Source organism: Anser brachyrhynchus, assembly GCF_964034855.1.
Source record: "Anser brachyrhynchus genome assembly, chromosome: 5".
NCBI classification, from domain to species: domain Eukaryota; kingdom Metazoa; phylum Chordata; class Aves; order Anseriformes; family Anatidae; genus Anser; species Anser brachyrhynchus.
This window is the reverse complement of record NC_137699.1, coordinates 56,054,353-56,070,615: the sequence shown is the minus strand read 5'-3', so window position 1 is coordinate 56,070,615 and position 16,263 is coordinate 56,054,353. Positions and strand designations below refer to the sequence as shown.

At 40.2% G+C, this 16,263-nt stretch overlaps 1 protein-coding gene across 3 annotated transcripts in view; it reads right to left on the bottom strand.

The window, feature by feature from the left end:
- Positions 1-16,263, bottom strand: part of TDRD9 (tudor domain containing 9) — a 67,863-nt gene that overhangs the window by 44,699 nt on the left and 6,901 nt on the right. For 2 of the 3 annotated variants that reach the window (XM_080594910.1, XM_080594911.1), the window contains exons 2-4: positions 5,288-5,394; positions 1,570-1,667; positions 936-1,157 (exon numbers count right to left, since the gene is read on the bottom strand). In XM_080594910.1, the coding sequence (XP_080451036.1) occupies positions 936-1,157; positions 1,570-1,667; positions 5,288-5,394 (427 nt within the window). The remainder of the gene's footprint in view (positions 1-935; positions 1,158-1,569; positions 1,668-5,287; positions 5,395-16,263) is intronic. The other variant, XM_080594912.1, reaches the window with a different exon arrangement.

The following is a 16,263-nucleotide window of genomic DNA, read 5'->3' as shown; positions in this document are numbered from 1 at the left end:
AAAGCTGCCTGGCCGAGAAGGACCTGGGAGTATTGGTGGATAGTCGGCTGAATATGAGCCAGCAGTGTGCTCAGGTGGCCAAGAAGGCCAGCAGCATCCTGGCCTGTATAAGAAGCAGTGTGGCCAGCAGGTCTAGGGAAGTGATTGTGCCCCTGTACTCGGCTCTGGTGAGGCCGCACCTCGAGTACTGTGTTCAGTTCTGGGCCCTTCGCTACAGGAAGGACATGGACGTGCTCGAGCGAGTCCAGAGAAGGGCGACCAAGCTTGTGAGGGGTCTGGAGAACAAGTCTTACGAGGAGCGGCTGAGGGAGCTGGGCTTGTTCAGCCTGGAGAAGAGGAGGCTCAGGGGCGACCTCATCGCTCTCTACAGTTACCTGAAAGGAGGCTGTAGAGAGGTGGGGGTTGGTCTGTTCTCCTACGTGCCTGGTGACAGGACGAGGGGGAATGGGCGAAAGTTGCAACAGGGGAGTTTTAGGTTGGATGTTAGGAAGTACTTCTTTACCGAAAGGGTTATTAAGCATTGGAACGGGCTGCCCAGGGAGGTGGTGGAGTCACCATCCCTGGAGGTCTTTAAAAGACGTTTAGATGTAGAGCTTAGGGATATGGTTTAGTGGAGTACTTAGTGTTAGGTCGGAGGTTGGACTCGATGATCTTGAGGTCTCTTCCAACCTAGAGAAATCTGTGAATCTGTGAATTACCAGAACACAATGAAATATTTTTGCTGGAGTCTAACTAGCATTTCCATTTCTTTAACTTTAAAAGCTTAAACATTTATCAATGTTTAACAGCAGACATCTAAAACCCTGCAATTCCATTTTAAAAGCACATTCCAGAACATTTCTTCAGTGTGCTACATATAATTAAAGGTAACCAGAAAGAAGATAAGGTGCTCCTTTTTTCTGTATTTGTAAATACGATTTGAAATTTTCTTATACCTGGTAGCCTACAAATCCACTCAGTGTCCATGATCGTTCCTTGCTAATCCACCTGGCGATGCTGCTGGCACCAATTTTCCGAGGCTGGGTAACAGCAATATTGCAGTAGATAGATCGCTGAGTGCAATAATCCAAAACATATTGTGGAAGCTGTGTGCTCTTACCACTGCCAGTTGCTCCTTGTATAATCACAACTGAATTGCTTTCTATCAGAGACAGTATCTGAAAATTTTTCATGAAAACTCGTAAGTCTATGAAAACACTTAAAAACAGATTTCAAACAGATTTGAATTATCAATAGCTTTCAGTGGCATAACAAGCCTCTAAAATATTACGCCTTATTTCTATAATCTCTTAGGCATTAGCAAATCACAGAAAAGAACATGTGCGCACGCTCACCTTTATATACTTTACATATACATCTATAAAAACAGTGTAATAGTAATGTTCCTTCCTGAAAGGATTTTTGTGCAGCGGTTTTGTGCAATGAACAAAGCCTCTCCTACAATGCTTAAAACATGAACAGTAAGTAGTTCTCCCCTCCCCTTTGAAGAAACAAAGAGAAACCAATTGAAACAACAAACACACAACTTTCAGCGTTATTCCATAATGAGAGAAAGTACAATGAGATTACCTCTTCCTTGTGTCTGGCTATAGGCATATCAGGATATTTATAGTCAGTTACTGGCACAGAATTCCCAACACTTGGCTCACACTTTGGTAGTGCAGTATCTAGTCAGAAAAATAACCAAGAATAAGTTTTTACAATACAGAAAGAGAAAGATGAGCAGGGGAATACAAACACTGTATTTGAAAAACTAACTTTTACAAAGTTTAAGTCACATACGTATGGGTATTAATAGAAATAATAGTTTTCAGTATTAACAGCCTGGAGAGATTTTCTGTGTTAAAACAACTGCTGTTTTACTGGCAGCTGCTCTGGAAGAACTGTGTATAAACCAAGATCAGTGTCAAGGATATATACAGTTCTGTAATTCTCTCTGCTTTCCTCTTACCTCAAAACCCGGCATTTTTGCACAGTTTGTATTACAAGTGCAAAATCCACCCATGTTCCTGAAAATTTATTTTTTAATCATACTGAAGAAAACATGCCTTATTCGTGTACCCATCTTTATGTGTGACCACTTTTTCTACCTCTTAGCAATTAAACATCATTAAGAATCTCTATAACCTTTCAATGTGACACCACTGCCAAGAGAATGCGAAACGTAGTTAGCCACAGTTAATAAAGGACAAGATTTTACAGTAGTACCATGATTTTCTGCTCAGAAGTCAGCTGTCAGACTGTGAAAAATAAAACAGCAACTGATCAGGTGACAAGGGAGGTGTAGAATAGGAAAACCAGTGCAAAACTCGTTTTCCCATTTTTGCAAGTTACAGTTAAACAAATTGACTAGAAAAACACCATACTGAAATTAAAAGAGGAATTGTTACATATTTCAAATGGCTTTCACCAGGTGCAATAATGAACGTTACTAACCTATTTGCATTCAAATAGATGGAGTTTAAGACTTCACTTTTTTGAGTCATTTTTTATGTAATACACACAGTAGTGGGAATGAAATGCAGTATTCTTTTTACAAAGGAACTAGATATCGTTAAATAAATAAAGGCCACAGCCTAAATACTTGACTGCTCAGTTAGAGCTTCCTTTCTTAGGAAGGCTTAGTAATAATCTTGCACAGCAGCGAAGCGGAAGCCAGCAGAATCATTTCTGCTGAATGTAGTGAACCTGAATGTGCTCCAACCTCCCAAAATGTTGTTGAATATCAAAGAATACAAAGTGAATTATTCCCACGTTAAAACACCACAAAGCCCCAAAACCTGGGCAGTTAAGACACTTTGATAAAACAAAAAAAAACAAAAACAGAATATTCTCCAACAAGATAGACTTTTAACCTCGATTCTGTATAATGCAACAACAGCTATAGGTGATCGTTGCACGGCTATTTACTTAGCACTAACAGACACATACTAAAGCAAACTTAGTATTTTCCAGGGATGATGATTTTAAGTGTCCTTTTTAAAGAGACTTTCAGTAAAGATTTTTCATATATATCCCCAGAAAATTCATATATAGCATTCTGTCACAGCAACACTGTGCAATGGACGACTGGCTTCCCTCCGGCACAAACATGTCACTTCTGAGACATCAGTAACTCTGCAGGATTTGACCAATGCTGGAAGAAATCTCAAGCTGCTAGGGAAAAGATCCCGGTGCCAGCACAATCCTGCTAAAGCAGCATTGCCTTCCCACCTCTGTCAGGTTTTCCATCTAACAGTCAGTACGTGCAGTCAGTGCTGTAAGGACTTACAATACCCAGATTTGAAAAACTGTTTTTTGCAGGATACCAAAAGTAGGAAAATGCCCCCTATATGTGAAAACTACACATAGCTCTGTAAGGTATCCCCTCTGCACAACATCCTGTGACCCCACTGAGTCAACGGGGCATAGAGTTCTTTGACTCAGCCAGCCAGCGCAATGTGTTAGGGAAGAACTACTGCTGGATGTTCTCCTTTGTTCAACTAATTGTAAAGCATTTTCTGTTACATGATCACACCAACTTCCTTTTCACAGCAGTATTATTTCTACTATGCTCTGTAGAAGCTAAAATCCCAAGCACACTTCCCTGACAATCTTAGTTTTCCCAACAGAGAAGCAGATAAGGCATCTCTATTTGTCCTCTCAGTTTAACAGCACATGCTCTTCGAAAAACATTGGAAAGCACAGGCTTTAAACTCAATGAACTTCATAAAGCCCACCAACGGTTTCATTAACTCTGCAAGATTTAAAATAGGCTGTCCCTTCCCACCCAAGCTAGGAACAAATCTGCAGTTAGAACAGCAACTTGGGAAGAAACAACAGAAGGGAGACCGACTCTGTGAAACCTTCAGAGCAAATCATCTTCTGATTTCCACAATGCACAGATTATTTCTTGACTACATTTGGACTGGACATTGCTACAGGGGTAAGGCCTGGTCCAGATAAATCCTTGATCACTTGTGACAATTCTTGTGCTTAAATGGAACGTGGACTTTCAGACAGACAGGGCTGAGAGTTACACGCGGGTTTGGTGCTCTTACAATCTGCACGATCAACTGCATGAATCCACATGAAAGCAAGAATGAATATTTTAAGTTCTAAATGTCAAGGAGAAACATTTTATGGTAGGCCAAAAGAAAATAGGTATTTATAAAAATAACGTACCAGGGTGACCATGCAGAAATATTTCCTAACAAGAATGCATTACAACTGTTTCTTTCACAGAAATACTGCAAGGATCGATTCCATTCACGATCAAGCAGACCACCAGCACTGTTAGCCCATCTTAGGCACACGTCTTATTTAACAGCTGAAAGTAGTAACTGATTTATGGCATTTCCCTAAATTAATCAAAATGACTAACTTTTAAGAGTTAAACTGGAAAAGCACATGAAAAACTAGAGAATACTGTGTTACTGATCTACAACACCCTACACCTCTTTCAATCCCCTTATTTTGCATTTTCAATGCCTCCTGGTCTCCCACAAATGTTACGCCACCTGAAGTGGACCAGAGACAGCCAGCACGCTGGGGCTGGGACCTACGGTCAGATGCGCTGCACGGGCTGGACAGGCCAACTGCACCTACTGAGCCTCAGCTGATGGCAAGCCAAACAAATGGCTGCAGGATCCACCCGAGTTCCAGAGGTCACGTACTTTGCAGAAGCATGGAAGGATAATAATGTCTTGAAAACGTTTCCATTTTCCAAATGTTGGGAAATCATTGATAAAAAATTACAGAGAATGACATGCCGAACAGACAAACTACATGAGTGTCCTTTCCTTGGGAAACAGCTACATTAACAAATTTGGAAATTAAGAAGCACTGTTAGAGTTTGAAGCTAAGTTGTCCTGACAACTGAGTCAGCCTCATATTGCTTTTACCAGAGCTCCTAGGAAAGAGGTGCAATCAAATTTCTCTCTAAAGACAAACAAAGCAACAATCAAGTACACACAGAAATAACATGGAGACAAAAATGGGAAAAGAGAACAAAAAGACACACTGAGTCCAGAGTGTTGTTTTTCTTGCAGATACATTTCTATCTAACATATCTACATTTTTCAACACAATAAACCAGATGTATGCGCATGTATCTATGCATCAGCATTATGCACTGTTGATCCCAGAAAATAAATTATTTTTTAACACTGTGCCTTACACAAACAAATGTACATACACAGCATTAAACAAACAGGAAAGATGCAGTTAGGTTTCAGAGTTTTATCTGGGCGAAGAAGACAGGAAAAGGACAGGTAAACCTGTGTTTAGAATAGGAAATTTTTTTTACCTGGTTTATAGACACACTGATCATTTCCAAACACATCAAGCTTTTGTGCCTCCACTTGTCTGTATTTTTCAGCATATTCAGTTCCACCTCTCTCTGTGCTAGGCAACCTAAAGAAATAAGAAGTGACAATTCAATACATGCTTCCTCATCCAGTAGTTACAGATCTCTATGGGAGTAACAGCATTACACAAGTTCAGAGATGCTGTATCATGCAGTACCTACTACAACAAACTTCAGAGATTAATTTTGTCCTTGCAGTTAGGATTATTAGCCTGAGGAAACTGCCATATTAAATCTCGTTGTTTGGATTCCAAAGAACTACACTCCCAAAGTATCATCCTCTAAGTTTTCAATAGCTAGGAATTTGTCTCCTAATGAAAGTCTAAAATTTCTTTTGAACAAAGATTAAACAGACTGCTTTCACAAGTTCTTGATACAATACAATTGAGAAAATACACATTATCCTTGCATGAATCCTTAGAGACAACAGAGGTGGAGAAGAGCAAACAATCTCCTTGCTACTTCAAGGAAAATAACTTTTGTCTTTGAACCAAGATTTGTTGGTGGTCAGGAAACAAGCTAACATGATCACTCAGAGAACTTTATACAAAATCACAGTTATGTCATTACACATACGAGTGAAAATCTATCCATGACCCAGTAGAATGGAGTAAAAAAAAATCTATTTAAACAGTATGAAGAAAGACACTTGGATTTCACTAGAGAATAAAACAGCACACATACAATAATTGTATTTAAAAACATATCCTAAATGAATGTAAGTATTGTAGAGTTGCAGACACAAAAATGTCAGAACTATGGTTTTGCACCTTAATTTAAGCTCTGGGCCCTGAGCAAGCTTTTGCTATGTACTAAATAGCAAATCTGTTTGTCTGTGGCTTTGAGACATTTTATAACTGGACAAAAGCCTCTATTTCTTGACCTGAATATGAATATCAGGTTGCCCAGAGAAGCTGTGGATGCCCCATGTGTTCAAGGCCAGGCTGGATGGAGCCCCAGGCAACCTGATCTAGCGGGTGGTATCCCTGCACGTGGCAGGGGGTTGGAACTGGGTGATCTCTAAGGTCCCTTCCAACTCAAGCTATTCTGTGATTAAGCAAGATTGACCTCAAAAGCAATTAAACTGGGAACAGCAAGAGATTTTTAACAAGGCATGCTCTCACACATTTCTCATCATACATTAATTCACAAAGTCTTGGTAACTCAAGTGCCCACCTTCTCTGATAAGGCAAACTCTGGACTAGCCTGGCTCTGCCAGAGATGATTCACTCGGATCAGTCATTATTTCCTCCTACAGAAAGCACCACGTGTGTATCACCATACTGCTGTCAACAAAATGTGAGAGGAACAACAAAGAAGCCTTCACAACGGCTTCATATCCTATTTTAACAATATTTTGAGTGCAGAATTAAGTCAATGTTTCCCCAGCTCTTGAATATCTCAACACAGGGTTCAAAAGGATTGCGTGCAGAACCGCAACTGCCACAGGAGAAACAGCTGCCCATGTGCAGAGAGCAGCCTACAGCAGGGTTACCGCCCAAACCCTTCCCAAATAGCAGGCCTCCATCTCAGGAATGATTGCAAGGAGTTCATACACATCCTGTCAGCCCACCTCTTAAGTAGGTTATTCCACTGAATATATATTAAACACAAATTAAATAAAATACAATGAAGTTGTACGTGAAGCATTCAGCAGCTGAAAATACCATAATTAAATCTGACCAGTGGTTTGGCACCACTGCACGCACAGAGATTTTAGTGATGTAGCCAATTATTTTTGTTTCCCTGTGACTGCAGCCTCACTGAGCGCGCTGGACGCACAAAAATAAACCTGATTATGCAGTAAATGCAAATTGTCCTTGAGTCATCCACAACAACAACAAAGCAGTGATTTAGACAGTAAGCATGGCCATGAAAGAGTGAGTAAGAATTGTCAAAAGAAGCCCAAGCAACCGCAAGGAAACTGCTTCACCAAAAAGCTTCTGCTGAGAGGGTGCAGCCGTGGGGGAGAAGGACAGGTCTGTGCTCCTCGTCTCCTGTAAAGACCTTGCAGAGGCACAACATGTAAGCTGCAGATGAAGTCAGTTAACAAACCCTGTTTTATTTATTGCTAGATATATTCAAATGAGCACCCCTGGAGATGAAGTATTAAGCACTTCAAAGTGGGCTCCTAGCAGTACATGCTCCTGACCTTTACCTGCGTGACTCCAGGAGAACGAGGACAGCGTGACCTCAGTGATTTGAGGGAATGAATTACTTTTTGTGTGCATATTTGAGTATTTTCTTTCAGATGTGATGTTTTCTGTATTCAGAAAGCAGCATGCAGTAAATAAACCTGAGGCTATGCAATGAATGAAGAAAATATTTAATAGCCACTCATTAAGAATGAACATTGCTCACTCTTTGCAGTGAACCAGGCTACAGTCTTGAGGAAAATCATATGTAATTGGGAAATTGCATATGGGCATATGAAATGAGCAAACAACCTTCATTACATCAGTTCTCCATGTTTTAATGCTGAACTTTGCAGCTTTAATAAAATAAAAAGCTTACAAAAGAATGTTTTTTTTAAGCAAATTGAAAAAGAAATTCCTTCTGAAGCCTCTGGCGCTCTCATAGGTCAACAACATAACCCTTCGGCACAGCCATTAATAACCCAGCATCAGGAGGCATCATCCTATACATGGACAAACAAAAAAGGATGGAGTACTTTTCCGATGAGCTTCAACAAGAATTTGCTGACAGCTGAGGAATGACAAGATGCAGAAAATTCAGATCCATTCCATGCAAGAAGAGGACAAGGCTAATGAAAGGACTTGTCAAGATTCCCCTGTGAAGATGCCTGCCCAATAAACCAGTTCTCTCTTCCCCGCTTCTATTCCCTCCGGCACAGTGAGAGCCTGCATTTCAGCATACCTGCCCTATTATAGGGCATATTCCTTAGGCCTTCCAGGTTCCGGCCTCAGCGATCAGCTACTTTAAGAGTCCCCCGGGTCTTTTAATCCCCTACATAAATTACAATATAGGCAAACAAAACTTTTCAGCTGCATATATGAATTCATAATTGTAACAAATTAAGAGGCAGTAAGAAGTATTTCTTGACTCTAACATGATTATTGAAAAAAAATTAAGTCATTATTTCAATTTAAAGAAAACCAGGAGATGAGATGTTCTGTTTTTTTTCCCTTCCCCCTTATTAAAAAAATGAGGGGGCCGGGAGGAGGAGGGTTGATCTTCCTCAAATCCAGAGCACATTTCATCCTCAGCAGCAGCCAGATTTCTGCAGCTGAACCTGCAGGAAACGTATGACATTAGAACTTATCACCCTACATGGACAGAGGCTGATAAAATGATAAACCACTGACACCACCGTCAATCAGTAATGTCACTGCCATCAAGTTAACTCGTCAAGTCCTAACAGCTGCAGAACATAACACGTCAGCTACTTATAAAGTTGTACACAACTCAGGACCTACCTGCTCGGTTCTGCAAAACACTCCCAGAAGGAGCAGACACAGCAACTTCGAGTCTGAGTGGCAGTGGCCAGAAGAAGGCTTCTCTATACAGGCAAAGAGGCAATATATAGCACAACTCCTTTTGTAGGAGAATTATTATTGTTACAAGATGATGGGATACTTTCCTTGTTCTTTAGCATGTAATTTGACCAATATACCCTTTTTCCCAAGTGTGACTGATCTTCACACATGTGACTACTAAAACTAAGTTTGAGGATGCGATTGGGAGAATTTTTTTTAATATTTTATTTGGGCTTAACGGTCAAATCAGTGTCACGACAAACTTAAATGCAGCTGCCACTTCAGGGGAATTATTAGAAGGGAAACAGTTTAACACCAGAAATCATTGACACGTCCAATTCTAAATGCTCTCAAATCCACAGAGAGATTTAGATATTAAGATATTTCCTTAAATAACTTCAAGTAGAGAAAGGTCTTCCTTTTCTTCAAGCTACAGAGTGACCTCTATTAAGTCAACCAGGCCATCACACCAGCACACACTCAGTAATCTTAATATCTGAACATCAGCTGAAGTATTAAACCAACCACTTTTGTATACGCTCATTTCTCAAAACCAGAATCAATCGCCAACCCTCAATCACAACTGACAGGTGATTTATTTGGCTCTTCACAACAACATATGCTAAAGTGCCAATACATGCACTGAACACAGTTAATGTCTCTAGAAGAGATATTTGGAAAACAAACAAACAAACCAGCTTTTTAAATGTAGAGGAACAGACAGGATTATTCCCTGAAGAACACTGCCAACTCGACAAACCTGGTCGTATAAAGAAAATATTCCAATATGTAATGACACTCTGAAGATTAAGATGGTTGCAGAGCCAATAAAGAGGAATTTCAGGTTATTTTCTATTAGCTATTTAATTTGGGGATAGGAACTCCTATCAGAGCTATACAACCTGAAATGTATTTGTATTGCAGAGACAAACAAATGAAAAAGAAAAAAAGAGCTAAAAACCCAAAGCATTCTATGACAGTGTTCTTAAAAATACTTGTACCTGTCCTTTCTGTTCATTTATATTCTGCCTCATTTGCCATGAAAGTCTCTGTTCACATGGGACTGGAGGTGAATGTAAAACCAGCGTCACTCATTTCCCAGATCAGAAGAGGACTGCCCTAAGTCGTGCCTTCTATCATACGCAAGTCATCCACCCTCTTAGAGAACTTTGGGAGATGGAGGAAAACCACTTGAAAAGCCCCTTAGCTGTATGGCATACGGAGGAATATTTTGCTGTACAATTTTAGTACAATATATACAGTAGACCGTTTCAAAGTCTGTTCTCTGAAACTAAAATAATGTGACACTTTACATAACGGAACATTTGCCATGACAGTAAATAACCTTCCAGGGGCTTTACTGAAGGACATACTAAAAATGGCTCTCCTTGTAACTGGCAGTGGGCATTCTGGGCTTTTAGAAGACTGGTCTTACCTGCAGAAATAGCCAACTTTAAAACAAAACGTACTGTCACTCAGAAGCTGTCGTGTTTCAGTCAAAAAAAAAAAGATTATCATTTGGATTCAGAATAAGTGAAGCTAAACCCTTAAATACTGAAATATGTATTTTACAAAAAAAATTACACGTTTTAAGAATCTACGACTCAATGAGGTGCATGTTTTTTTCCCCCCACACAATAGCGCTGTTCTAAATAGCTGGGTAGCTGAAGTCTTCATATAAAGGCATCTTAAATACCTGACGACTCCTCCTCATAGCAAGCAGTTAGTCAGAATGACTGTTTTCAAACTTGAACTAGCTGGAGAGGGAGGGAGAGAGGGAGCACTCAAACTGTTCTGCAAAATCCCCCAAAATTCCACGGGAAACATTTGAATAGACTATGTAAGCTCAACATTTTAAAAATATTTGTTCTTTGTCGGAGTAATAGCTCTGTGAGACCTCCTGTCTTCTACCTCATCCACAGTTAAAATCCAAGAATAGTAACAACCATAGACACTGGGATGAAACACCCCTAATCCTCAAGTTTACAGATCTGAGGTTTTTATTATTATTTTTTATTTTTGCCAGCGGGGGACACTGGGAAGAACTGCTAGGCTTCGTAGAACTGGCCTTTTTGCTGGAGGTGAGCTGTTTTAGGAGTTCCTCCCTCTGCAGAAAGCTCAAGTAAGGCTGTGCAGAAGATGGCAACTATTACCTGTGGCGATGGTGGCAAGCCACACATCCAAACCTCTCTCCACCTCTCAGTCAGACTTGGATATTAGCGTTCTAGTTAGTTATGAGTTAGAAGTAAAGATGGGTGTTCACATCAACCTAAATTGAAAACACAGTGACTATCAGGCATTCCTTCTGATCCCTTAGCAATACCCGCAAAGCACTTGTACTCCTTGAAACTTCAGAATTCATCCCCTCCCCTGTAAGCATAAAGAGAAGGAACTTGGCCAAATAGCCAAAAAATCCTCAAAACAATTAAAAAAAGATGAACAATCTTGTGTAAACCAGCTAAAAGCTCTGAATTACAATGGAATTAAGAGTTTACAAATTAAAAAGTGCCCACAAAGTATCAAATGCAGGATGCCCTCGATTTCTAACTAATGCCTGTAACTCCCCTGCCTATCAGTGAAGTGTCACCAGCACCAGACATGAACGCTACAGGAAGTGTGACTGGAAGAAATCAGCTTCAAGCATGCCCTGGTTATATTCACCACAGGAATGGCAGTACAGTGATAGCTAACACAACTCTGTCAGCTAGCGCCGTTAAAAGGGAATTATTACTGTTGTTAGCTGTCACAGCTTGTGGCAAGTTTTGTTCATAGTTGTTAACAAGTGAAAGCCATCCAATGCTGTCTGTAAGATCTGAGGAGGTAGACTCACCATCTGTCTGCAGCCTGAAACAGCTCCAGTGAGTTGTTCTGCCGTATCAAAGAAAAACACACTGCGAAGTTGATCATTAAATCCAAGGAGTGGGACAGCTTATAAATGGAAGCACATCGTCTTACCTGCTAGCTACAGAGAGCTACAAAACTGAAATCTCTTTTCTCAGGTGACCAGTAGTATTGGCGGTAACCCTCACACATAACTTGAAGCACCAACCCCTCACAACATCTGACAGATGACAAACCACAGCATGTGACTATAAACTACAAACAAATATGGAGCACACACCACTACACGAAGTTGTTAAAACCTTAGCTAGCTAGCAGTGGTTACAACCTGCTATCAATACTTTTGGACAAACAAGACTATTGATGACAATTTTTTGGTGTGCTATTATGAGTCTCTCATTCGTAGAGAACTGTAAGGCAGTTCAAAAGCCCAGCTCCATGGCACACTGAGTCAGGTGAGCTAAGCTGTGTGCAGGGTCAGTAACTTCTCAAACTGGCTTTCTGTCAAAGAACACTGTTGTGTACCACACAACTCAACCACCGCAAATCAGTACTGAAGTTGTAGTTCATACAGACGAGCACAGTAGTAACTCCAGGTTTAAGGAGACTGCTTTTATTTCAGTACTGGACCAGCTTTTCAGTTTAGGAAGTTCCTTTATGTATGTGATGTTAAGACGCACAGAAGGATTAAAGCCTTCCTTCCTGCACTGAAAGCTAACTTGGATTTGCACCTTCTTCTCCCAAGACAAAGTGGAAAAGTTTCACTAGTTCCCAGAATATTGTTACAGATCAATACTTTTCTCAAGAAAACACTACACTGGAAGAACAGCTGCTCCCTAGAGAACTTTCCTTCTTCCTGAGAGTTTCAGATTTTGCAAGAATGTTTTGAGAATGCACTTTCCACATTACATGACTACAACAAATCCTTTATTACAGTAGCACTGAAAGGTCATAAACAGAAAACTTACTTAACCACACGCCAGTGCAAATATCCAAGTTTACTGTGCTAAAGAGATTAGCTTACTTAGTTCTTTACATAAGCTTTCTAAAGCTTTTGGAAAGCATCAGACAGAATAAAATGAACATCTGCTGTCACCTCTTTTTAGCTAAGAAATATTACCTTGCCATAAACAGTTCCATCTTCTGAAGTAGCTGCTATCTAGGTTAGTCAGGAACTCACGATGCCAGACTCCACTGTTCACTTACTAAGTTGTAAGAACCCACCCCATTTTTTCCCATGCTATCACTTAGCCTTGAAGAAGCGTCCTGTAAACATCCACAAAAGCTCTTCACCTTTATTCTTCAAGTACTCCTCTGGAGTTATGCTTTGCTATTGTCTCACAGTCAAACTCCAGGTACATTCAGCACCCTCAGAACATGCTGTGTACCCATGGTAAGTATTAGCTATTTAAATCCATGTTGTCTGTTGCACTTGCATCACCAAGTGCACGCAACTATTCTTGCCCTGTTGTCATGCTGTGCCTTTAATATGGAGCCAAGGGCTCCTAGTTGATAACATAATTTGGAAGAGACCCGACAAAGAAAGTCAGAGATTTTAACCTTGAAGAACTTTAAAAGCAAACAATCCTCCTACTTAAGTGCTAAATAACTGCAGTCACATACCAGATATTTGATTCTAGAATATCTTACTCCAGGTTCCCCTCCAACTGTGAGAGCAAACAGAAGGAGACAAAAAAGAAACTCCCAGAACAGATGCTGGACACCAGGCATTATGAGGTTGAACATGAGAGCAATGGACTGGGCTTCCATGCCTTCACACCAAGCCACACACGACAACCAACCATTTATAAACGGTGATGTTTGTCACAGCACACGCTGGGCATGTGCCATCAGGACTAAAGATACCCAGGACACAACCCTTGTCACGGATGTGGAGCTGTCTTCGGAGGAATTCTTGACAGATGACCTCTACTGATACCACACTAGACTGACACCCCCTTCTCCCCTTCTGAATTACAGGCTGCAAATATGTTTACTGAAGCCACTAAGGAAAAAAAGTTTCAACATTAATCTATTCTAGAGTAATTTCAGGTAAATTATGCTTGCTTACTTTGTGTACGTAACTATGGAAATGCAAGTCAAGCTACCTCAACAATTCATCTCTCCTGTATTTGTAAACCAAATGCCATGAAACTAACACAGCTAGAAGACATGAAGAAATCAAACGCATCCACCATAACCCATAAAAAATCCACCACAAAGCAGCCACTACAACAGAGATGGGTTTCAGCTGTTCTGTCATTTCACATGCAGTTGTCTTCACACCTCTAGTGGTGCTAAAGCTTAAGGGTCTTACATATGTGCCCTGTCACAGAAATCTGTTTTAGACTGCCTAGCTCTATTCAGCCATCCTCAAGATGAAGCATTTATTCTTCATATGGTCGGACGGCACAGGAGACACAAGTCAAGCCACCTAGCTGTGGTCAGAGCTTCTCCCCAAGCCTCCATTTCTACAGAGAATTTAGGAAAAGGCTCCCAAGAAGCGTGGAAGTATTCAGCACACACAGCAGGAGTAACCTGCGCTGGAAACCATACGCACAGCACAATATGATCATTTAGTGATTGCTTATTTCTTGCAAATCCATAAGCATTCTGTCCTCTCAAGAAAGAAGAAAAATGAGAAGTCCCTCTTCTCTCCACCTCACCCAACATCTCCACAAACTAGGTACACAGACTCCTAGTCAGCTGCCTATGTAAGGAACATCTGTGTAAACCACTAGATTTTACAGTTAGGTCAAAAAGTAGTAAGTTTGATTTGGACCTCCTCTTTACTTGAGATAGGTGAAGAACAGTGAGTATAGCAGGAAGAGGAACACATTAAGGTTTTGGAATAAATTTTTTTGGTGCCAGAAAGTCCACAGGATAGATGTAAGCAGCCACCGAGCTTTTCAAGAAAGTCTGTTTTCTAGAAAGCCATTTCAAAATAAAAAGAAATAACCTGTGTCTTACATAGGGCTGCTAGAAAAGAGATACCATTTTACCCACTGACTGCCTCCCTTATTTCCTCAATTGCCCATTTAATTTTCAATTAACTTGTGCTCTTTTAAGACTATTCCTTTGGAACAGGGCTCTTCGCTGACGAACCTGGGACCTGTCACAGCAAGCAAGGAAGGACTACCAAAGCTGTCTGAGATGATTCATGAAAGGAAAGCTGCACTTTGGCTCCAGCAATTGTTGCTGCTCCCTCAGTTCAATTTGAGAACAACATCAGAAGACAACCATTTTTCTGTAGCAGGTTTTTAGGCTCGTCTTAAGAACAAGTCTAAGAAATACATGTATGAACAACCAATCTGATTTACCAGCACACAAGGAGATACTGTTCACTGCAATTCAAAAAAAAAAGCTACAGAAATGGATGCTTTAGGAATTCATTACATTCTTTGCCTAGGAAAGTAAGAAAAATATAATAAGGAGGTTGAAGGAAAGCAAGATTTAAAGAATCTTCAGCTGTCATTTTCTATTTTTCTATTTTTTTTCTATTTTTCTATTTTATTAGTCATTTTTCTATTCACAGACCATTAGGGCTAGTTTACACAAAATGTATCAATTAGTTAACAACTGCTCTGCTTCAATGGCAGAGTAAATTTTGGTTTATTAACAAATGAAAAATTACTCATCATTATGTAACTAATGTTACGGTCTCTCTCTAGTACTATGATGTGTTTTAGCCTCTACTACCAGCAAAGGAAGATTCAGAAAAGGGAAAACAAAGGCAAGAAACTCAGAACCTAAATCACTCTTAGAAACACAGCATCCCTGAATTTACAGACTGAAGTGCAAGATTGCCACAGGAATGTCAAGGAAACCACACCATTTTCCCCCAGTAATAAGTCAAAGAATGTGTATTTACAAGAAAACAAACACTGAAGGTAAGTCGTAATGACTTCACACCATTTGTATTTTTATTATAGATGCGCCTAAAAATTAGTGGGAGGAATCAAAATATAGATTTGCCCCAGACTGAGACGTAACAGCTGTAGCTACCACTAAGACCACTCATTAACGCCTTCAGGGAACAGACCCACTATCTGCTGAAGTCAAGCTGCAACTTCCATGTGGATACAGCACTGCAAAACTCTGGTACACTGCGGGTTAGACGGAATGAAGTTCCAGTTCCCAGTGTCAGACTCACACAAACAGCCATATCGTCCCAAATGCAGATCTGAAACACGTACAGAACTAGAAGCAACAAGATTGTCAGTGTTAGTGTTCCCCTTCCAATGAAAAGGTAAGCATCGTTCTCAGTATCCAGACTCGCAAAATTTCATGGTATAACCGAAGATTAGGTGAAAAAACAAAACCAGAACAACAAAACCCACTGTTGTAGCTTTCTCATTTCATTAATTTGCACACCTTCGAGCACACATCTTCTTAATTTGCACAGACACTACAGTGGTTTTCCACTGTACAGCATTTTTTTCTCCACTGTATCAAATTGGAAAGTAAGCGGTGACATGGTAACTGTGCTGTAAAGGAGGTGGCAAGGAACATTTTAATTTCATCTGAAAATCTGTCAGGACAGTTCTGTCATCATAAACCTAGCTCTCTTCATTTTTC